We start from the raw sequence: 23,146 nt of genomic DNA, 5'->3' as shown, positions 1-23,146 counted from the left end.
GATGAGCGCGACTCCAGTCCCGGGCACGTTTTAGGATGCAGATAGGCCTGGCTGTGGAGGCGCCACAGGACGGAAACGCTCTGGAAACTGCCCGCGGTCCGGGCCGGCGTCTCTGGGCTCTGCCCGGTGTCTCCGAAAGCTCGCGGTGCCTCTTGCGGTGTCACGAGGGGGATAAAAGCCTGTGAGCCGCAGGTTTAAGGATCTGTACGGGTCCCCCTCATACCGTCACCACCACCCTCGAACCAGGCCTCCGTACCGCTCGCTGACCCTGCCGCAGCCCGCATCCTTTCCCAGCCATTTTCCACTCTCCCCTCACACCGCTCGGCTCCACAGGCAGAGCCCGCCCGGGCCCTCAAGCCCCACTGCGGTGGGCGTGGCCACGGAACGGGCGGGACGCTACGGGCGCACTGATTGGCCGCAGCTGCCCCGGGGGTGGGACTCTGCCCTTTCTGCCAATCGGCAACGACGAAGGGGCGGGGCTTCCCGCTTTAATGGCGGGGGCGGCCGTGGCGGCGGCAGAGTGGGGTGCGGCTGGTGGTGAGTGCGGGCGGCCGTGGGGTGGAGGGTGTGGGGCTCGTTCTGGCCTGGCAGGGGCCGGGCTGGGGGTGTCTGATCTGTTCTAGCGGTCATTTGGGGTGTTTGCGAGGGGGAGTTTGGGTGGAGGTGTCCGAGGTTAGCGGTGGGTCGAGGCTGGTCGTTGGGATGTGCTGAGGGGGCTTCGGAAGGTGGTTGCCGAGCCGGAGGATGCTGAGGAGGCCTTAGCAGGGTTTAGCTGCTTTGGGGAGTTAAGCTTTGCTGCCGGGAATGGTGGGTCCTGCCCCGGGGATGCCGTGTGCTGCTTGGCACCTGTTAACTCGTGTGCTGGAGGAGGCTCGTGTGTGTATATGTCCATTTTCCCCTCACCTGGGATGCTCACGGTCATGGGAGGAGGTGTGTGGTGTCTCCTCAGCGCAAGGGTGGGGAGGCCGTGGCCTGATGGGTGGGATGGGTGTTGTGGTGCTGTGACGTGCCCATGGCGGGTGATCACGCTGGGTGCGGCTGTAGAGGCTGTCACCTCTTCGGAAAGGGGGGCACCCGCAGTACCGTGTGGTAAATCCACCGGTGTGCAAACCTGCCCGTGTCAGACGGAGGGACGCAAGTGGAGTCCGAGTTGAGGTGTTGAAGTGGTTTTTGGGTTTGTGGTTTTTTCTCAAAAGCAACAGGGTCCTGTGAGGAGCTGTAGTGCTCCTTGGCTCACAGCCTGGTGCCGCTGTCTCAGCGCACCCATGGTGCCAGGGAAGGGTGCCATTCCCTGAGCAGTCGGCCGCTCTCCTTCGGGGCAGAGCCGGCCCCTCTATGCGAGGCTGGGATGCCTTCCCGGCCGGCCGGGGGCAAGGACTGTTCCTCCACGCTGTGTTCCGTGGCACAAACACCGGCCTCTGCCAGAGGCCGCGCTGGGTCCCGGCCGTGACGGGGCTGCCTCCCCACTGCTGGCCGGTGGCCCGAGCCCGGGGTACGCCTGCTTCCCGGCTCAGGGACTGCCGGCTGCGCAGCCTCAGGAGCGAGATCGGCATCGCCCTGTTGGCGCTTTGGCGGGATCGTCCCAGCTCCACAGGCAGCGGAGTAGCCCCGCGGGCTCGCTGGAAGGTGGCTGAAGCCGCACACGTCGCGGCGGCGGCGCGGGGCCTCTGTGGGCCCGCTGCGGCCCTTCCCAGCCGCGCAGGCCCCGCTTCCGGGCCCGTCCGCGCCACACCCGAGCCGGGCCGGGAACCGCCCGGGCGGGGGGACCCGGCGCTCCCTCCGGCGGCAGCGGGGCCGGGGCCTTTGCCAGAGGGACTGGCAGGGGTGGCAGCAAGGCTGAGCGGGGCTCTGCCCGGCTCCTGCCGTGGGCACCGGGCTGAGCCGCGGGTTCGTTGGGGGCTGTGGTCTCCTGGGGCTTCTCTGCAGCGGGGCGCGAGCAGCTCCCGGCGGCCGGGCAGCTTTCTTTTCCCCAGCCGTCGGCATCAATGTAACCATTCAGACGGCTCTTCCCTCCTCCCCCGGGCAGGGTGGCAGTACCAGGCCTCCCCCGCTGCTGCGACACAATGTCAGCTTTGAGTGCCGGCTCGTGTAGGTGCTTGGCCTCCCGCTGGCCCTCGCTCTGGAACGCGGCGGCAGCAGGAGGCGGTCACTGTCACCCCCCTGGTAGCAGCAGGAGGAGGTCACTGTCACCCCCCTGGTAGCAGCAGGAGGAGGTCACTGTCACCCCCCTGGCAGCAGCAGGAGGAGGTCACTGTCACCCCCCTGGTAGCAGCAGGAGGAGGTCACTGTCACCCCCCTGGTAGCAGCAGTTGCCTGGCCTCGGGCTAACCTGGCACTGGTGTTGGTCGTTCACAGCGGTCTGTGCTTCCTTGACCACTGCGGGCTCGATAAGCACTGGCAGTTCAGGGCATGGTGTGTAGATCTCTTTACGTGGGCCAGTTCCTCTGTTGTAACGAAGGGGAAGCTGGGAAAGCTACTTATTTTTACGTTGTAACAGACTAAATGAGGCAGCATAAATAGGCATTGCAACAAGAGGCTAAGCTTTGGGGGTGGCAGTCTGTGCCTCGGTGCCTGGGCTGCTGCCTGCAGAGGGGCTGTCAGGTGCTTTCCCTGTGACTGATCATGTCGGTTCTGAAGTCCTAAAGGCAGGGAGGGAAAAGTGGGGCGAATACTCCTTCCTATGCTCAGTGGGGGCAGCATGGAATAACACTGGGTGCTTTACCTGCTGGTGCATTTCCTTGGAGCATCTCTTCCCCTCCTGGATTGCCTGTGCAGCAGTGCATCCATCCTGCTGTGCTGTCCCAAACTGACCACCTTCTCTTCTACCAGAATGCAGCCAGGGCAGATTCCTAGCTGAATGGAGCTGACCTTCCCACCAGACCTGCTGGGCAGCTTCTTGAGGGTAGTTTACAGTCCAACAGCTGGCTGAGGTTGCTGTGCCTTACCTCTTTCCTAGGAAGCCCCTCTAGCTCATGGGTGTGAGCTGCTGCTAATAGCCTGTTCCTATGAGAAACAGCAAGATGCCAGTTGTTGCAGCATCTACTTGCTACATCTTGCTGTGGGGATTAAGCTGTGCCACCCACACAGCCTGGGCCTCTGTGGTCCTGCCTTATGTTGTGTTCTTATTTTTGTTTCCTGAAAGCCACTTGGGAGGAGGGGATAATGAGGTCTTTCAGGGAAGAAGTGTTAATATGAAAGTACTGTTAAAACTGAGACTAAGGAGTAAAAGCTCACTCTGACCTAGAGGTGTCTCATAACATATGTAAGGGAGCTTATTGAAGTTGGATAGTGTCTCCTTTCTCTCCTGGTGGAGAAAAGCTTTGCATCCTGAGGAACCTTTGAAACTGGTCTCAGGGGCAGGTGCTTTACTGGGTGCTGTCCTTGAATGTTACAGGTGAATGCTTTCTTATTTTCTGCTGGGGGTTACAGCACAGTGAACACTCAGCCTGAGATGCTTATGAGGGACACTGGGAGTGGTGCCTGTGATGGCCCAAGAGATGCTCTGTGCTTTTGTGTTGGAGTTCTGGTAGTTGTGCCCTGCTGGCTGTCAGATGGTGGGAGTACTTGGGCTGGAAAGTCTGGTTCTTGCCAGTCAAACAGGTGAGGCAGCTTGGGCTCTTATAGGGAGGAGACGGTCCCCAGGAGCCAGGACTCTTCCCTGCAGGAGTTGTGGGGCTGCTGTTGCTCAGAGATGACAAGTTGCAGCTGCCACAGCCTATTCCCCACCGTCAGGCTGTTGTCTGCATTCTGAGCCTTCAGTAGCTTGAGGGTGGTGGAGGTGGTAACTGGCTCTGATGTTTCTTGATGTCGTGTCATAGGATCGATTCTTCGCTCTGGGATGGGTTGGGGTGGTGAGCTGTCACTGGCAGCAAGTTCTCCAGCTTTGTGGCAAGGAGCTCTCTTAGCCTGTGGATCAGACCAGCTAGCTTGCTCTCATAGTTTAAGATTTGCTCTGTGCACATACATTCTAGAACTCATGCTGCTTCTATTTAACCGTAGAGGCTTTCCCTGTCTGTACAGCCATAGAAGCAAGTGCACTGACTTTGAGTGGTCAATCTACACCTGTGGTGAGATAGCCAGGCTTCATACTTCACTTTCTTTGTGCTTGGAAGGCTGTGAACCTCCTCAAAGGTGGTAACCATTAAGCCTCAAGCATGTTGGGTTCTAGGTGCATGTACTGTGCTACTGGACTATGACATCTTCATTCTGTCAGAGAACGTCCTGCTCTCTTGTTAGAAGATTGTGTGACTGCACTGCCTTCTTGGTGTGGACGTCCTGCACCAAAGCTGGTGCCATGGTAAGTTCCAGGCAGTGGCCCCTTGTCTTGTTGAGAAATGTCTCTGGGTTCATGCCTGGTCTTCTTGAATAGTCAAAGCTGTTGGAGGGAGTTTGTGAGTCTTTCCTTTCTGCATCTTACTTTGTAGATTTTAATGCCCATCTCGTCTTGCTATACCTGTCTAATTAATGCACAGGCCTGAGTGGGGCAGAGCACACTGATCATTACTGTGTCATGATTACAGCCAGGGCTGTGAGAAGAGAGGTGAAGCCTTGTATTGAGGCGTTTGCATAGTGATTAAAACCAGAGATGAGTGCTGTGGTACAGCCTGTCTCACCTCCAGATAGAGGTACTCTGTTTCTTTGCTAGGTGGCTTTAGAAGGCTGACCTGATTTTGGATGCAGGTGTTAGGAGTTGGCCTAGCTCTGCCCTTCCTGAGCGTGCTCTGTGCACTCTGGGGCGCTGCTGGGTGCTTTCACTTCAGAGAGGGAGCTCAGCCATCTCTACCTTCACCTGGTGCTGTATGAGGGAGTGACACAGATCAATATGGTTATTCAGAAAGGAATTATCTTTTTTCCACTTCTGTTGGTATCTCATACTGTTTCTTTTTTCCTTCACTTCTTTATTCCCTTGTTCCTTGCTATGTCAGATTTTCTTTCTAATGTTGCCTTTTCTGTTTGTTTTTTTCACATCTCATCTGCACTCATCTTTACTGATATCAGTTCTCTGAAATGCAGCCGCCAGCTTTGAATGTGATAAGGAGTAAACTACTCTTTACAGCTTGAGGAGGTGCTGCCCCTGCAAAAAGTATGCTGTGCATGTTAAACCTCTTACTGCTCTTGGGATGCTCTTGTGGGACCTTGAATTCTGATTATCTGCCTTGATTTTTGTACAAGGTTACCAAACCCTATTGCAATGGATGTCCCCCTTTCCCTGAAAGCTTGTGAGGTGCCACACTGACTGTCAGTCAGAGCTCTCCTGCTAATCTGGGAGTCTCCTCTTGCTGTCCCTGCTTCCAGTGAGTATGGGAAGGGGAGAGCTTAATCTGTTTGTAGGATGCTATCCAAAGGCCTCAGGGCTTTACAGGCACTGCGTGAGAGAGTGGTAGGGTATTAACACACACTTGGTGAGGATGAGGAAACTGCCCAGCTCCAGGCAGGGCACTTCCTGCCACTTGGGTCCAATGTGCCAGGAGCAGCACCCAGCCAGTGTGATTCCCTCACTGGTTGCAATGGCAGCTCTTGCAAGAGTTGTTACATATCACAGCTTTGAGAGTTGGCATCCCTTATGCCTCACAGTGCCTCCTGTACTGACTTCACAATGTGCTGGTGTAGAGCACACGGTACCAGGTTGGCAGCCATGTCCTTTGCACTCAGCATGAAGCATGCAAGCCAGAGGAAGTGACTAATGGATAGGGCTCAAATAGGAAAACTTATCTGGTGCTGCTAGCATAAGGTTTCCTTGCAGTCCTTGTAGTTAAGTTGTGACTGGAGTTCTGGGAATGGTTGTTCTCAAATTCCAATCAGAGTTTGCCCCAAGTCCTCAGAGCTGAGGTGCCAGGCTAGCAGAGTGGCTTTACTGCCCATATCTGTTGGTGTGACTTTCCACACTTAAAACATAGAAGCTCTGGTTGTCCTGCCAGACTTGTCTTCTGTGGCTGGTGAGCTGGTGACAGGCATGTCTTTATGCTGATTTCTTTTGAGAAAAAGCATTACTTTGGAAGCATGTGGACAATGCTATCTTAACTTGAGTCTTCAGTGAATGGCTGAAATTATTAGCAGGAATGCAAGTGTACTTGAATACAGCTCTCCTGTTGAGTGGCCTCTGCTGCATGTGTTGGAGCTGGTGTTAGGAGATGCTGTGTGAAATAAGTGTGTACTGCCTGGTTACAAGCCCCTCTCCCTTTCACTGAGCACAGAGCAGCAGACAGTGGAGATCCAAATTCACTTTTCTGTGCCTCACTGTACACTTGAGCCTTAGAGTGATCCCCCTACAGAGCTGATAGAAAACAGGGGTTTGCAGCTTATTGCTGGCTGGGCTCCTTCTCTCTCTCTTGTCTTGCTCTGACTGCCTTGCTGCCTGTGTGTTGTTTGGGGCAGATAAATGTGCATGTTGCTCATCTTGCTGGATTCGCTTGTGCATGAGCTCAGGAAAGCTGCTGGAGCTGTGGCTGTGAGCTCTTGGTGGTGATGTTTTGTGGTGCCAGCCTTGTGTGTGCAGTACACACCCCTGTCTGTGGCTGGCTTCATCAGTTCCACTCTTGTGCAGGGGAATACAGTCCATGGGCACGTGGGGCTGTGTGCAGCCTTTGCTGGACCCCATGGTGACTTTCTGGAATGCCAGGCAATTGGGTGGGTGCTGTGGTGGGGAGCTGGGGCAGGAAGATGCCCCTTCCTGAGAGGTGGTGGAGCTCAAAGCTGCATCAGGCAGCAAGCCTTGTTGCCAGCCTGTAGGTCAGGGATGTGAGTTAGTTTCACATCTGGCCAACTGATTATCTCCTGACCTTTGAGGGCTGCTACTCCCTGGGGAGCCCTACAGGGCCAGGCCTGCTTCAGCCAGTTCAGCAAGGGCCCTCTGCCAGCTCTCCCTGGGGTGGCAGCTCTGTGGCCACCTACCAGATGGTTTTGGTGCTGCCTTTAATTAAACTAGTGGGGAGATGGGGGTGTTTGCTTTTGCACTTATTACAGGACTGATTTCTGACCTGAATGCTGAGGAGTAGGAGTGTTCCATGTCTGGGGCAGAGTCTGTTGCTTGCAGATAGTTGTGTGGGGAGATGTGTGCCCTGCAAGGCTGTTAACAAAACCAACTCTGGTCTCTATCAGTGTCATGGTTCTGACAGTGCTGTGGCCTCACTGGGGCTGGTCATAAAAGGCCTTGCTGTTGCTGCTGAAGTTGCACTAATTAGCTATATAGCTTGCTGGAAATACGCAGTCTACACATTGCTTGGTGTAAGCAAGTATTTAATCCTTGATGTTGGTTACTGGAGCAGATTGCAGCCTGATACCCTAGTTTGCAAATAGTGGGAACTTTTTGTGTGACATGGGGAAGCGACTCCCTGTTGCTGAGAGATAGGAGATGTGTTGCAAGGTTTCTCTCTATCATCTAGGGTGTGTTTGGGCCCCTAGGGCTCCTGCTCATTTGGGATGCTTGGACCTATTTGCTTGATTTCTCTTCAGATGTTCAAGGCTCAGTTTTGGGTTCTGCATCTCTTCCCAACTCCTTGCTTAAGAAGGTCAGGATTTAGGAGGAGTTAAAGTGTCCCCCATGTGCAGAGAGGACAGATCCAACCACTGAGCTGTGAACACCTACAGTGTGTGATGTGGAGTGCAGCAAGAGCTGATGCCTGTCTGGATGATGAACCCCTCTCAAAGTGTCAAAGAGCTCAGGTTCCTGGACAGTTGGTGCTCTGTGCTGGAAAACCCCTGCCTGCAGCAGAAAGGCTGGCATGGAGCAGGCATGGTTTAGGCAGGCAAGTGCACTTCACACCCCCCTGCCTAGTGCAGGTAACTCTTGGGTGTGCCCTGCAACTCCCACTTTGCTGCTCAGCTGTCAACTCCCCAAGGTCAGTGGCTGCCCCTTGAGGGACAGAGGAGGGCCAGACATAGCTGCATCTGCTCACTGAGCAAGGCATACTTTGGCCACTTTGATGTAGGATGATGTAGCATGCCACTGGGGACAGATGCCAGGTCTCCCAAAGACCTGAAGACCTCAGGGGTTTCTCTGGAGCTGTGGTTGCTCTGTTAGCTTAATTTAGCAGGATGTTGTTCTGCCTAGAGAAACCAAGGAAAACTTCTAGGTCCTTTCCATAAGGGCCTATAATTCTACTAGTAGCATAATTTATTATGTTTGTGTTGGTAGAAATCCTGGTGCTTGCCCAGAGCCTGTGTTCAGGACAAGTCCAATGCCTCCCAGCTTCCTGTGGCATGTGTGGCTGTAGGAGTGTCAGAGGTGCTTCACAAAACAGCAATAAGACAGACTTGTTACTGTTCATGTTGGTGGGCACTTCTGTGCCAGTCCTAGTTTGAAATGGGCTTCTCCCACTGCTGGGGGGCATAGCTGTCATGGCCCCTGCATTGTTTTGAGCTGGGTCCTAGTTGGCCAGTGGTACTGGAGACTTTGGCCCAGGGTCAGGGAAGTGATCCATAGTGTCTGAGCTGAAGTGTGTTCCTGCAGTGTGAGATGCAGCTCTGAGCTCAAAGACAGCTGGCACTCTCTTCTCATCCTGGCCTGCTCAAAATAGGCAAGAACTTGCAGGATTTTTGTCTCTGCCCTGGACCTGTAGTAAGGCTGACTCATTCACCTTGATAAGATAAACACAGACCTTGAATAGTCAGGTGCCTCTGCTGGGAACTGACTCTTGAGGGCTCCTCAATCTAGCAAATAAAGGTGTAGCTGGATGTAGTGGTTGAAAGCTGAAACTAGACAGACAAGTTTGGAGCTTGCTCTTAGCCATTAGAGCAACATAAAGCTCAGCAGCTTTCCAGACTTGTGCTTACTGTGTTTCCCACAGCTGAGCCTTGAGTGTCTCTTAAGGATGCAATAGTTCCTGCTACACTTCCAGCTGGCCTTTGCTGCACGTGGTGAGTGGATTATCTTGGCAGCGCCCAGAACTTTAAATATTACTTGAATCACGGTGATACTACAAGTGAGTATTACTTGCTATAAAACCCTTTGAAACCTTGCTTGGGAGGGTGAACAGGTACTGTGCTGCTGAGGTGCCCCTGATATGTGGGGGGATCAGTCCTAAATGGGCTTTGCCCTATTGCTCTATCTGCCTCCAAGATGGCACAAGGAGCCACCTTCTGTGCTTTCTGAAACACAGCAAAACTTCTTGGGCTCTGTCCTTGGGCTGCATGGCTGTGCAGGCTGCTCTGGAGCCTTGCTTGGGGGAATGGGTGTTTTGGAGGATGGAGGTGAAGGAGGAGACCTCTTCCTGCCTGCTGCCCTTGCAAAGGTTAGGTGGCACTCCCCGGTCTGGAGGAATGCGGAGGGGATGACTGGGCAGGCACAGAGCCAGCACCACCGCTGCACCAAACTGATTTGCAGGGAATGGTGAGCCAGAATGGTGTGTGCCAGGCCTCCCTGAAGATTACTGCTGGCAAAGCCTGCCATGGAGGTGCCTGGTAGCTCTGCACAGGAAGTGTCTGCTGCCACCCTGCCTGCAGCAAAGATGGCAGCGAGTTCTTCCTCTTGCTGTGAGGCTGAAGGAGCAGTGCTGGTGTTGGCTGGTGAGGGCTTGAGGTGGCAATGGCTGCTGAGTACTCAGGGACCTTGCTGGGAAGAGGGGTACCTCTGGCTTCAGCTTGCTGGCTGCTGGTCTGGAAGAGGCCATGTGCTTCCTGGTGGTGGCAGCAATATACCTCCTGGGATGACTGGGCTGGGCACCCATTTCCCCAGGCCATATGTGGGCTGTGACTCCAGTGCACCTTCTTGGAGGGAAGGGGTAGGTGGAGTGTCTGGTAGCAGCTGTGGGGAATGCCTCCCTTGCAGATGGATGAGTCAGGTGAGGCTGGGCCTATGCTCTGCCTCCCTTCCTGCTGCTCTGGTGTCCTGTGGGCTGGGGAGAGGTTGGGGAGCACAGGGAAGGGGTGAGGGTGTTTAACACTTGCCTGCAACAGTGAGAGCCCTTCCTGCTTTTCTGGAGAGCATCTGCCTAGATCACTTTCTGGTGTGTGTTCATACTGAGGATGAGCAAGTGTGGGGAGTGCCAGTCCTTCTCCCTGCAGCCTTCCATCATATGGCTTTCTCTTGTCTGGAAGGGAGTGGCAATGCCATTGCCAAGCAGGATGCACCTGGCCCCTGAGGTACTAGGTTATGTGGTAGTAGTTTCTTTTCCAGAGGGTTTTGTGCAGGGATGTGGAACCAGGAACTTAGACATCAGAAACTGATGTTTGTTTCTGAACCTATGGATTTCCTTCCTCATGTAATGGGGCTGCCAGTGATGGTGTGCTGCTTCTGTGGTGGCAATCAGTTGGCAGGAGCCCAAAGCTGACCACAAAGGCACTGTGCTGTGGAGAGTGTGGGCCAGCCCTGCATCTCTGCTCCAGGGTCAGACAGACAAGTGTGCTGAGTGGTATGGCTGCCAATGCTGCTGGCAATGTCATGGTGCTTGTGGGTGATAATGCTTGAGCCTGTACAGCAGGAGCAAGATTAAGGGGCTGGAGATACAGTGCTGAGGTTGGAAGCTTTCCTAGCTGGCTTGAAATGTTGGGTTCTTGCCTTGAGTGAAGGGAAGGACTGTTGGCATTTGATGATGGTGTTCCCAGCAGAGCTGGGGAAAAACAGAGCCAGGCTCTGTGAGAAGTGAGGTGGCCTGTAGCTCAGCTGGAAAGTGGATTCTGGTGTGTGATCAGCTGAAAGCAACACTGGGCAGATGCATGACTGTTTCTCTGAAATTGGGCTTGGGGTTTACTGATCTGCAGGGCTGTGCTCTGTAGGCTGCTGTCCTGGGAGAACAGCTTCTTGATCTTCCCTGCCTCTTTCCACAGAGACACTGCCACCACCATGGAGGGGATTGTGACTATGTACCAGGACTTCATGAAGAAAGCAGGTCAGTGTTTGGCTCTGCCCAGCTATCAGACAGGCAGCATGCACTACATGCTTTAGTGCCAGAGGCACTGGGGAGTGGTCTGTCATCCCTGAAGCATCCCTTGGTGTAACTGCATCCTGCCTTTGCCCTTAGACAGATGCAACTCTGGGGGTTTTGTGCTGCCTGTTATGAGGCTGTCTTGCATCAGTGCCTGTGTCAATTGTTTTGGGGCACTTGTGTTCTCCTGGGCAGATGATCTCCAGGCTGCCCTGCAGCATGGCTTCAGGCTATATTGTGCTGAGTCTGACTACACCAGCCTCTGCTTCCAGACTGCTTCCCTACTTGCACTCATGTCCTGGAGTAGGATTGCCATGCCCTTGCCTCCCCTGTGGCAGTAGCAGTGCTGGCAGCAGGCTGGGCTGAGGATGCTGACTGCTGTGCTCTGTGGCTCTCTCTGCAGACCCCCGCATCGCTGACTACCCGCTGATGCAGTCCCCGTTCCTTGTGATGGGCATCCTTCTGGGATATGTCTACTTTGTCCTATCCCTGGGTCCTCGGCTAATGGCCAACAGGAAGCCTCTAAACCTGAAGAAGTTCATGGTGCTATACAACTTCTTTCTGGTGGGACTCTCCCTTTACATAGTCTATGAGGTGAGTTATTGGTAGCTTGGTCAGACATGTGTAAAGCAGTGTGTGCAGGCTGTGTGGGTGATGGGGAGCCCTTTTCAGTCCTGGCTGTTCCCTGCCCTTCTGTGCAGAACTTGATGTGCAGTGGGTGATGTGTTAGGCCTCACCCTGATGATGCTCTTGTTGCAGTTCCTGATGGCAGGGTGGCTCACTGGGTACACCTGGCGATGTGACCCTGTGGACTTCTCACAGGACCCCAAGGCCCTCAGGGTGAGTTCTCATCCCTCTCCAGATAAGTGGGGGGAGCTTTAGTGCTTCTATTTGGATGGCAGGGTCACAGCTCCTGCCTTTCCTGAGGCAGAGGATGTGTAGTCTCTGGGCCTTGTTTTCATGCCGGGATAACTGTATGAAGCCCTTCACTCTCTGGGCTTGTTCAGGCTGAGGCAGGTCTCTGATGTTAACCTGTTCTGTTACAGATGGTCAGTGTTGCTTGGCTCTTTGTTTTCTCCAAGTTCATTGAACTGACAGACACGGTGAGTTACTGAGAAGGCCTTTTCACCACTTGCTGGGCAGGGAGCTGAGCCCAGTGTATTTGGGGTAGGTGCTTTTGCAGCCCTTCCAGTCTGACCTGGTAGTGCTTCTGTCTGGCATCACTGCCAAGGAGGCCACCCTGGAATGTTGGTGCTGAGGCCACTCTTTACATGCTTCAGCTCTGGAAGCTGTGGGGTGACCTAATGGGCAATGACAATGAGTGGGGGGGGAGGGAAGTATCGTTGAGAGCACACACTGGATTAGTGGCCCAGCCTACTCTAGCTGCTCCCAGGCTGCAGGTTCTTAATGCTGTTGGGCTTTCATTGCAGGTCATCTTTGTCCTGCGGAAGAAGAATGAGCAGGTCACATTCCTGCACCTTTTCCACCACTCTGTTCTGCCATGGAGCTGGTGGTGGGGAGCCAAGTTTGGTCCAGGTAAGATGGCAGCTGTCTGGGTGCAGGGATTGGGTAGAGTTACCCCAGCATGCTGAGAAGGGGTTTTGGCCCTGTTGGGCTCTTAGCAGCTCTGTGTAGGGCTGATTGCTGTGGAGTATTGACTTACACTAAGAAAATCTATCTTAACAGGAGGAATGGGCTCGTTCCATGCCATGATCAATTCCATGGTGCATGTTGTCATGTATTTCTACTATGGGCTCTCAGCAGCAGGACCTGCCTTTCAGAAGTACCTGTGGTGGAAGAAGCACATCACAGCCATCCAGCTGGTGAGTCTGTGTGCTAGAGCAGAGCATGTGCCTGATGTGAAGGGCAGACCAGCCCTTGTACCTTTGAAAGGTGCAGCCCCAGCAGCAGCAGTCTCCTCTGTAGCATATTGCTCTGAGTTTTTAGCAGCTCTGCCCCACTGTGGGCCTCTGATAGCCCTACCAGCCTGGTTGGGGTGTGGATGCTGTTCAGCTCCTGGGCTGTAGCTGTGCTGGGAGGGTGAGGCACATGCTGCTCTGAGACTTGTGCCTGCCTCTTCCAGCTGCTGCTGAATGCCTCACTATAGGGAACTCTGCTTTAGACTGGGAAAGGAGTATAGGTGTTGCCTTTAAAAATAAGGTCTCTAGTGGGTTCCCTGACCCTGCTCCCATTAATAACTTGTTCTTACTCTGCCTTGCTCCCAGGCACAGTTTGTGATTGTCTCCGTCCACATCTCCCAGTATTACTTCATGCCCAACTGCCAATACCAGTTCCCCATCTTCATCCACCTTATCTGGATTTATGGGACCATCTTCTTCATCCTCTTCTCCAACTTTTGGTACCAGTCCTACACCAAGGGCAAGCGGTTGCCCAGGGTGGCTCAACAAGCAGCCCAGCACAACGGTAGCAGCATCCATGAAAATGGCACTGTCACCAATGGCAAGGTCAAAGCCAACTAGAGGGTAAAGTGCTCCCAGAGCCAATGAGAGCCCCGGGGCAGAGGCAGCTGGGACCTGTCCCTCTGCTCCTGGGTGCCACTAGCCAAGTGCCTACAGACTGTTGTACCCCTGTGCCCAGTCCTGCTGCCCCCTGTCTGCATGCTCAGCCCCTCTGCTCTGAGCAGCCATGGGCCACTTCTGCTCCTGGGAGGGCTTGTGCTGTTTCTCAGTGTTGCTGAGCAGAGAGGCAGCTGCCTGCATCACAGCTGTGGGGCTGCAGTCCCATTCCAGTGTTTCCAAAGGAACTTTCCCCAAGTGCCTACATCTGGCTCTTCTGCCTAGGGGCCATTTCCTTCTGAGTAGGACCAAAAGAAGAGACTGCTTCCTGTCCTGGTGCCCTCTCCTCTTCCCTGTCTCACAAGAGCTTGTATGGATGAGCAGATTCATCCCTGGCTGCTCGTTACTGCCAGCTCATGTGAGTGCTCCTGCTCTACGATGCCTTGTGCCACTTTGTTCCATGCCACAGTGCTGCATGTCCCTTCTGGTCCCTGTGTGCCCAGCTTGGGAGCCCTGCCCTGGCATATCTGTGCCCAGGTGTCAGTGGAGAACGTAGGGGCAGTACTTGTGGGACCTAAGGGCCCAGACCTGCCCAGTACGGTACCCATGCCCTGTGCCTAGTACATAGCAGGGGCTGTGACAGCCTGAAAGGCTTCCCCATTGTGATAAACCCAGGTTGCCTTGCTGTCCTTGTGCCTGGGCTGGGTGCTCAGTGTGGGCTTAAGCCACACTTACCTGATCCTCTAAGGCAGCTGGTGGCTTGCTCCATAGTGGGGGAGACCAAGCTCAGCCAAGTCTTGGACTACTTCCACTCCTGTTCATTCAAGACTTGAGCAATAAGTGCCCCTAAAATCAGCTCCTGGGCTCTCCTGCTCAGATCCAGCCCTGCTCTGGCCTAGCCTGAGCACAGTATAGGGCAGTTTTAAGTGAGCACCTCTTGCCTTTGTGGATCTGACTGGGCCTGTGTGAAGATGTGCTCTGTCCTTCAGCAAGGCAGTGCAGCAGTTCTCCTGGCCTGGTGCCCAACACCTGCTCTGATTGTAACCAAAACATGCTGATGGCCTCGAGGACGAGGTGAAGGAGCCAGGCCCTGTCAGATTGGGCTGCTCTTCTATCACAAATAAACAAACAGAAGGAGAAATGGCTCTGTTCTCTTGTTTTCTTGTCTCAATATAAGCCAAAGCTCTTCCAGGTGCTTGGTCCTGCCCAGCGTGGTTGAAGGCAGGGCTGGGAGAAGCAGCTGGTGTAGCAGGTTTGTGCTGGGGGAAGAGGGTGATGGTTGTGTGCTGATGAAGCAGATGGCAGATTGTTTCCAACTGTTTTGGTAGAGCACTGCTCAGGGCTGGATGTGTGTCAAGGCTTCTGTTGTGAGAGTGACTCCACCCTGTCAAAAAATGGCTGGGGTGGAGTGTGGGCTGGGCCCTGGGCCACCTGCCCAGGAGGAACTGCTGCTTTTCAGAAATTATGGGGATTTGAGGTATGGCAGAGCAGGGAATAGAGACTTAGGAAACTTGAGTGCTTGAGAAACAGCAGTTTGTTGCTTTCTGAATCTGCTGAAGCAAAAACTGCTATCTGTGAATGCCCCTGCAGCATGGATCTGTGCACAATGTAGCTCAGGTTGGTCAGAGGAATGTTAATGTTGCTGTCTTGTTTTTGCTGCAGAAGTATGTCTTTGCCTGGCTGGGCTTTGTTATTTTTCCAACTGTCTCATTCTGGGGTCCCTTTGGTGCTGTTGGGGTGTAGGGCTGCCTTCCCATCCCCCCATGACTGGGGCCCTCTTGAGCAGAGGGCAGCCTGGGTGCTGACTCAAGCCTGGGAAGAAGAGTGGGGAGCCAGCTGGGCAGCATGTGGCTGGGAGGAATGTGTTAGATCAGCAGCCTCCAGATGCTGAGTTTCACTGTAGGGTTGGGTTGTGGGGTGGGAGGGCTTTGGTGGATGTCCAGCTAAAGCCCTGGAGCAGAGCCTGGTGTGAGAGAGCTCTGCTGATCTGACCTAGGCTGCTGTACACCTCAAGGCCATGCTCTGAAATGTAGGAAAACATCTTCAAGTGCCCTGAACTGGTGTGACTAATATGCCTAAGCTGCACACAGCCATCACCTGCTTCTACAGCACTCAATGTCCTTGTGTGTAAGAAGTCATGCAGTGTTCTCCCAGTTGTTGATGCTTCTCTGGGAGTAAAGACTTGGATGAGAATTTGTTCTTGTCCATGCTGAAGTGGTGTGTAACGTTAGGTCAGTGCTCAGAAGTCACCACTTCAGGAGTTGTAGGTGATGGTCCAGCTGACATGGACCTTTTCCTGTCAAGCCTCCTTCTCCCCTCCTGCTGGCTCTGGCTAAAGACAGGATTGTCTTTGCTTTTGCCCAAAATAGTAACAATGCTTTAAACTACTTATGCTTGGTATTTTAGAATGGGCTGTTCCCTGCATGTGCTCTGCTCTCCCTTCCTCCAATTGTTCCTGTTAGCTGTGCTCTTCTATGGGCTGGCCATGGCACTTGGTAATTAATATGCTGTCATGCTGTGAACTGAATTCACACCTTATAGGGCTGTGTTTACTGGGCCTGCTGGATCAGTGCCCACTTCCTTCCTCAGCTCCTCCTCACTCCAGGACTGTAAGAGACCAGCATGGGGTCAAAGACCCTGCAGTATCATTACTCTCTAGTAATGCTCAGATGTCCTCTAAGGGCTGTGTAATGCACAGTATCTGGGTCTGGGGCATGTGCTAAGGAGAAAGAAAGAGTCTGTGAGAAAGCTGAGCTGCTTTTACATGGGACTGAAAAAATGACAGCGACTTTTTGGCATATAAAGCTTTCCTTCCAGGTCAGGGACCAGGCAAGGCCTAATCAGCTGTGGCCCTACAGGGCAAGTCTGTGCTAACTCCCAGCACCAAGTGCAGGGGTGTGGGACAGGGCTCCTACAACAGCAGCACAGCTCTGTGGAAGAGCCCAGCCTTGCATCTTGGGTTCCTGCCTGCTTCCCCCTTAGAGACAGCTGTGGCCCGAGGATTCGTGTCCCCAAGTGGCCTGATGGGGATGCACCAGCAGCACTGCTGGGAAGGTGCTGGCTCAGTTGTTGTTTTTTGAGACTGTGCCCCCCATATCAGCTTTGTGTGTGGTGGGGGGGGATGTGCTCTGGTGGGTGTGGTTACACACTGACTGGCCTTGGCAGATCACAAGTTGGAACCTTTGAAGGTTCCCACTGCTGTAAGGCTCAGGAGGCAGAGCTGGTGCTAGGCACAGTGTGGTACTGTGCTGAGGGAAAGGTGAAAGCAGTTAATAATCCACCCTCAGTTAATCACTGAGGGCTGATGGGAGGCACAGGCTTGGTGGAGCTGCTTTGCACAGGCCAAGGTGCTTATCAGCTGTGCAGTGTCCCCAGCAGCCCCTGGCAATGCTGGTGGCAGCTGAAGGACAGGCTTGATGGGTCTGGTGCAGCCCTACAACCTCAGACACTGTGGCTCCACCATGCAAAGCAGCATGGCTGAGCTGGTTGTTGGTCAGGTAAGGGCTCAAATATGATTCCTGCAACTTACTCCAGCACAGTTCAGGCTGGACAAAAGTCATTTTTCCAAGTGTAGGGGAGTCAAGCTCCAATAAATGTGAGCTGAGCCCTGGTGCCTGCTCCCCTGCATGAAGCCTCAGTGAGGCACCAGGGCTTCCTGTCAGCAGGAGGGGAAGAGAGATCAGAGTTGTTGGAAGGATACGTGACTGAAGGCAAAGCACAGGGTTGGTGGTGCTTTGCGTGGCTCTTGCATGACAGCCAGGCTGGCTGTGGCAGTGTCAGCTAACCTTTTGTTTTGCATCAGGCTTTATGCCAGTGCCAGCCCCTTTCCAGATTTGGGGTGATTACAGCTGTTGCTCTATGTTTCCCCCCCCTCCTTTTTTTCCTAAAGCTATTCTACTCCAGCACCATAAGCAGGCAGTGATGGCTGCCTGTAGCAAACAAGACAAACTGAGATGTGCCTGCAGAACCACAATAAGGGCCCTGTGGTTGTGAGATAGGCCAGGACAACACTAACTGAGGCTACAGCCATGCTGTGCTTTCAGCTGAGCCCGTGGTGGAACTGCTGTGCTTGTAGTCAGCACCTAGATGGGGCAGGTGACATATCTGTCTCCACTAGGACAGAAACAGAAGTACAGCCCTTGCACAGCATCCTTCTGCTAGGCTGTGCTAAGCTTAGGGGCCTGTAAACTGGCCCTTAAGACCTAGGTCTCCACTCCTTGCCCAGATCCCCAGCCTCAGGGAGAAGGATTTAAGTTTAGGAGCCATGGCTTTTTCTTCCATCAGACTCCATTAAGGAAAAGTCAAGTTAAGTAGTTTATTAACATTTAAAATACTGTACAGCATTTAAACAAAAAATATCCCCCTCCCCACAACAATCCCATGGTGTCAGCGGATGCTCTGGTGAATAATACTGCTTTTGGCACAGTTTGCTTTCTCTTTCTCCTTCTTCTTGATGGGGTCCATCTCGAAACAGCGCCAGAGCCGCAGCGTTTCATCAGCAGCTGCTGATGCTACTGTTGTACCATCCGGGCTCATGGTCAGGTTGAGGATTCTAGCAGTATGGCCTGAGGAGGAGAAGGAGTGTGCAATCAGGGCTGAGCTGATCAGCACATGCACATTTACTCCTGTATGCTCCCATGAGCCCTGCCAGCTTGCATAGCTGTCCCCCCACTGGCTGTGGCAGCGTGATTTCAGACCCCAAGCATACACTTGGAGCAATGGTATCTCTTCCACAGCCCGTGGGCATGCTTTACTCCTAGCAGCATGGCCCCAGATACTGTCCTGTATCAGTGATGCTGCAGGCTCAAACCAAGGAGTGCAGCTGTCTTCAACCTCTAACAGCACCCCCCCCCACCCAGGCCCTGTCCACCTACCTTGCAGCTCTGCAACTTTGGCCATTGTTGGATATTTCCATATAACTAGCTGATTTTGTGCAAATCCATGGCCTGAAATCAGCTCCTTGTAGTTAGTTGACCATAAGATAGAACACACCTGCAAAGAGGCAGTGACACAGGTGAGACAGGGTGTTTGTGCTGATGCTCACTACTCAGAGGTGAGCATGATCCCCTCCTTCCCCATGCCTCTGGGCCTGAGGAGCCAGCAGCTGTGTAGGTGTGCTGCCAGAAGATGTTTGTGTCCAAGCTGATGTTCATATCTCACCTGGGAATGGGTATCAACAGTACTGAGGCAGGCACCAGAACAGACGTTCCAGATGCGGATATGTCTGTCACTAGTGCCACCTCCAGTGGCTAGAACATTCGTCTGCCATGGGCACCACGCCACAGCCTGAGAGAGGAGAGTTCATTTTAAAACATACAAGAGGCAACCTGCACCTAGCCAGTGCTGCATGCCTGCTTTGCACCACACATATCTGCCCATGGCAGCTCTGTGCTCACCTTGACAGCACCCTGGTGCTGAGTGAAGGTCTGTATGGGAGCAAAGTCTCCACCCCCACCTTGGGTGCATGGCCAGACGTTCACCAGATTGTCGTTGCCACCACTGGCCAGGTAGCGCCCATCTAAAGACCATTTGAGTCCACACACCTCCTGTGTGTGGCCAGCAAGGGTGGCCACGTGATGTTCAGCCACTCTGACATCATGGTGATGGATGTGCCCATTCCGTGCACCACTGCAGAGAAAAGAGAAGGCTTGCAGGGTCAGGCTGCACATTTTCACCCAAATCCATTTTTGTTGTTGCAAGACTGCTATACCTGCCACTGGGTTTCAACCAGTGTTACCAGCAACACTGGTCTATTGGTGTGAGTGAAACACCCACACAAGCTCTTTACAACTTCAGCACAAATTGCAATACAGGAAAGAGGCTCCAACAGATAAGGCTGAGTAAGAATCCCAAGCCAGGACAAACTTCTCTCTGCCATCCCTAACCCATGCCACACATAGATTGAGGGATAGGAGCTTGCAACAACTGGGAGCTGCCCTTGACCCACTGCTTTACCTGGAGAGGATGTAGCTGTTCCAGCTGAGGGTTCCCACACGGGCACAATGGCTGGTCATGTTTCGGAGACGTTTCTGCTGCTGAACGTCCCATAGCTAGAGAGGTAAAGCAAAAAGTTCTTCAGAAGAAACCAAATCCTGTTTCTATGCCCTAGGAACCTCGCTGCACAGGCTCTGGCATTCAGCTTTCTCAGTAAGGGAACAGAGAAATTGTCTATCTCATGACTATAGCACAGAAGGTAATGCTACTTATCAGAAAGCCCCCAAACCAAACCCTGCCTTGCACACTGAGCAGTTCCACCCCACACCAGGGAAGACAAGTCAGGTGCATGGCATCCTTCCTCTGCCACCCAAGGTTATATTCCAAGGCCCCACAGTTCTGTCAATCCCTAGAAAATACCTCTAGTTTTACTCTTGCATTCACCTGAACTTCAGCACTACTTGTGCCGACAGCAAGGTAGTTTCCTTCTTTAATCCATGACACAGAAGAAATGTACACATCTGGATGCTCCATCTGCAGCAGCTGGATAATCTCCCCAGTATCATGATTCCACAGATAAACAGAGTTGTCCAGAGCCACTGCCAGGAAGTTCTGGGAGCTCCAGTCTATGAGATTCAGATCTACAATTTGAAAGAGCAATGCAGGTCACACCATGCTTAGCTAGAGAGCCCTGCCCTTCACCCGTGCTGATGCAGCAGGTGTGGGTGCATGTGCACACACGTACAGGTGAGGGGCAGCCTTCTGAGTGTCACTATGCCCAGCTGCTGGGGCCATGTACCCTGCTCCAAGGCATCTACACAGTGCCCTAGACCACTGTCCCTGTAAGGCCACACAGGGACACTGCAGAAGTGGTCTGTGCTAGCCTGGGTACACAAAATAATACAGACAGCCCAGTTACACTGTCCTAGGAACAGCAATCCAGTGCAGAATGTTCTGGATGTCCAGCACTCAACCCTCTAGCCTACTTACAGTAGTCGTTGCGGATCTCTGGTGCATCCAAAATCCGGTCTGGGTTTGAGGGAATGTATCTGCTAGTCTTCCTGCTGGATCCAGGTGTCATTTTCTGACTATAAAGCACTTTCAGGTTATTCTGATAGCCTGTGTGCAGAGGAACAGGTTTGTTAACCTGAGTTAGTTTCCTCCCAGCTGAGTGCTGCTCACCCAACTAGGAATCCCTTGGAGTGAAAATAAAGTCCTAAGAGAAACACAAGTGTGCAGTGCACTAAAATCACTGGCAGGATGAACTGCTGCACAGGGGCAACAATTTCCTCATTCATGGAAACAAATTTAACAAACACTTGGGTTTTTGAATCCCATTCTACTTAGTTGCAGTTTAAGCTAGAAAGTGCACAGCAGAGAGTTTGATGCTCTTACAGACTTCATGAAGGTTTGGAACCTGCAGTACAGGTGACCAACTGGCAGTCATAACAACTTTCCTAAATAAATTCACTGTAACTGTTATGCCCTCCCTCCACCTCAGGAACCTTAAGAAAGGAGACTCCAGCCTGTACAGCTCTCAGAAACCAGCTGATTTCTCCTATGACCACACACAGAGCCTCTGTGTTGCTGTTCCCCTGACCTGATCTCTCCTGCTGATTCAGCTCACACAGACCCTGTATCATACCTTCTGGAGCATTCTGTGGTTTTCCACTGAGGCGGAGGATCTTTGCCTCTTCTACATCAAACCCATTCAGATTCACTGCCCAGGCTTTCTGTTGCTCCTACAGAGACAAATCACTCTCAGTGCAATGCATCTAAAACAACTCCCACAATGCAATTTAAACAGACACCTAAGTCCCCTTCTCTTAGAATCTGAAGATGTTTGACTGTGCTGCAAGGGTCAGTCACACAGAGGCAGGTCAAAGCAGTTTTTCCTCAGACTTTCATACATCGTCCTGCTCACATTTTCACACAATGGCAAATTCAGTGTCATTGCCAGTGGGAAAAGCCACAGCCACAAAGCAACCAAATGCTTCATAAACAGATTTCAGAACACAGTGTAAAACATTCCAGAAGTGTTCCCTGTGGAGACATTGTCCTAGAATAGCTACCACCAGCATTTTCACTTTGCATAGGCTCACAGCTTTGTGTTTTTGTTGCCTGCTACATTTTAAAATCTCATTAGTCAAAAGCTAAATTTTGCTACCAGAAGCAGCATAGGCCTAGAGTCCATGGTAGTCTCTACAGCTTCAATCTCATCCTACGCTCCTGAAGCCCAGAGCTGCAAGTAGTGATGGCTGGGACTTGTCAGTCTCGTGTGTCCACTCGATAGAACCTGCTCTGTAAAGGGGCAGGAAGGAGTAGTAGCTGTTGAAGTAATTGTAACTTAGCAACATGCTCACCTTCTTGGTAGGGGAATCCTCAGCAGGGTCATTTTCTTTGGTTAGGAGGAAATTTGCCATCTCCATCTGCATAGTGCTGCGGTTGGGAATGTAGCGATCCCCCCCAGGCTTTGTGGGGGTGCTTTGAATTTTGGATCCAGATTTACCTGCATTTGCATATGAAAATATTGTCTTACAGCTATTTAACAGCCTGTATTAGAGCATTCACGGGAGCAAACCCAACACTCTTCCACATCACACCCACCAGAAAAGTAGGACTCAGATCTCATGCCACCCAGTCACAACTAACTTATATTTTCCTCCTTGCCACCAAGTTGGTTAGGGACTGTGTGGTGCAATTCCTTGGGTCTAGTGCAACAATTCCAGAGTCCAGAGATAAGGGGAAGATACAAAAACGCTCACAGGATGTAAAGCTGTCAGCTGACAGTCCCGCCCACACTTGTCCCAGCATGCAGCTGTGCCAGCAAGGCTCAGCTGGGCGAACAACAACTCGCCAGCCCCAGGGCTCAGAGCTCTGCCCCTCATGCTGGCAAGGAGGTGGGTGGCTGTCAGGAGCACAGCCCACCTCCTCCTGCCTGAGCAGCAGCCGGTAGGGCAGCGTGGCAGGGAGCCCAGAGCCCCATGGCTACAGACGTGCAGCCTGGGCGAGGCTCCCGCACTCAACCTCTGCCGCTGGTGGCCGGCGCTCACCGGGTGTCTTGGACGGCGTCTTGCTGGAGCTGTGGGAGCGATTGGCCGGTTTCATGGGCGACACGCCGACTGGGCTGGGCCCGGGGCCGCTCTCCTTGGCCTTGCGCTGCCATCGCGCAGGCGGCGCGTTCGGGATTGGCGTGTCCAGCTTCAGCAGCCCGTGCAGGTCCGCCTCGAACAGGAACTGCGCCATGGTCCTGCAGGCGGGCGGGCGGCGTTAACCGTGCCCACCGTCCGGGCTGAGCCTACTCCGACAGCCCCGCCGGCCTCCCCACCACCGGACCGTACAAGCGCTCCGGCCGCTCCTCCCCGCCAACGGACACCCCCACTCTCCCCAACCGCTCCTCGGAACGCTTTCCATCAGCCGATACGCCCTCCCTCCTCTCCTCGGGGGTCCTTTCTATCAGCCGACACCCCTTACAAGCCGCCCTTTGGGGCTCTCTCCGATAAGCGACATGCTCCCTTCCCCTCGCCCGCCTCACCACAGCCTCTCCGGCCCTGTGACACGCTCACCTCGACCGCGCCGCCTCCGCTCGCCCACCCCGCCCGCTCCGCAGCATTTTAAACGGCGCGCCTACGGGGCCCCGGTTGGCCGCTTCAAACCCAACGGCCGCGCGCTGCCAGGCGACGGCCGCGCGACGCAACGCGATTGGCTGAGCCACGGGACGGGGCGGGACGCTGGGCGCGTGCAGAGAGGGGGCGGGACCGGGGGCGGGATGAGGGCGGAGCGTTCTTGCTGGGGCGGGGCGATCCGGGCCGGGGGCGGGGCGGCGCAGGAGGG

At 53.7% G+C, this 23,146-nt stretch overlaps 2 protein-coding genes across 4 annotated transcripts; one reads left to right on the top strand and one right to left on the bottom strand.

Moving 5' to 3' along the window:
* Positions 1–517: 517 nt before the first annotated feature.
* On the top strand, positions 518–14,519 carry ELOVL1 (ELOVL fatty acid elongase 1). 2 transcript variants are annotated; one of them, XM_059478595.1, is made up of 8 exons: positions 518–537; positions 10,765–10,826; positions 11,266–11,456; positions 11,622–11,702; positions 11,909–11,965; positions 12,293–12,398; positions 12,549–12,685; positions 13,088–14,519. In XM_059478595.1, exons 2-8 carry the CDS (start codon positions 10,781–10,783, stop codon positions 13,340–13,342), a joined length of 873 nt encoding a protein of 290 aa, XP_059334578.1. In that variant the 5' UTR covers positions 518–537; positions 10,765–10,780; the 3' UTR covers positions 13,343–14,519. The 2 variants fall into 2 exon arrangements, with proteins under 2 accessions (XP_059334578.1, XP_059334577.1); XM_059478594.1 differs by lacking the exon at positions 518–537 and adding an exon at positions 8,786–8,921.
* Positions 14,520–17,679: 3,160 nt separating this feature from the next.
* CDC20 (cell division cycle 20) lies at positions 17,680–23,096 on the bottom strand. 2 transcript variants are annotated; one of them, XM_059477986.1, is made up of 11 exons: positions 22,879–23,096; positions 22,366–22,562; positions 21,676–21,821; positions 20,958–21,054; positions 20,303–20,431; positions 19,757–19,953; positions 19,334–19,428; positions 18,775–19,006; positions 18,539–18,664; positions 18,253–18,370; positions 17,680–17,943 (listed from the first exon to the last, which is right to left on the bottom strand). In XM_059477986.1, the coding sequence occupies exons 1-11, from the start codon at positions 22,923–22,925 to the stop codon at positions 17,765–17,767; spliced, it is 1,563 nt and encodes a 520-aa protein (XP_059333969.1). In that variant the 5' UTR covers positions 22,926–23,096; the 3' UTR covers positions 17,680–17,764. The 2 variants fall into 2 exon arrangements, with proteins under 2 accessions (XP_059333969.1, XP_059333970.1); XM_059477987.1 differs by lacking the exon at positions 22,879–23,096 and adding an exon at positions 22,787–22,832.
* Between the last annotated feature and the right edge of the window lie 50 nt (positions 23,097–23,146).

This window comes from Ammospiza nelsoni, chromosome 9 (assembly GCF_027579445.1).
Source record: "Ammospiza nelsoni isolate bAmmNel1 chromosome 9, bAmmNel1.pri, whole genome shotgun sequence".
Taxonomy (NCBI): Eukaryota; Metazoa; Chordata; class Aves; order Passeriformes; family Passerellidae; genus Ammospiza; species Ammospiza nelsoni.
The sequence above is the reverse complement of the archived record's forward strand: the minus strand, read 5'-3'. Positions and strand labels throughout refer to the sequence as shown.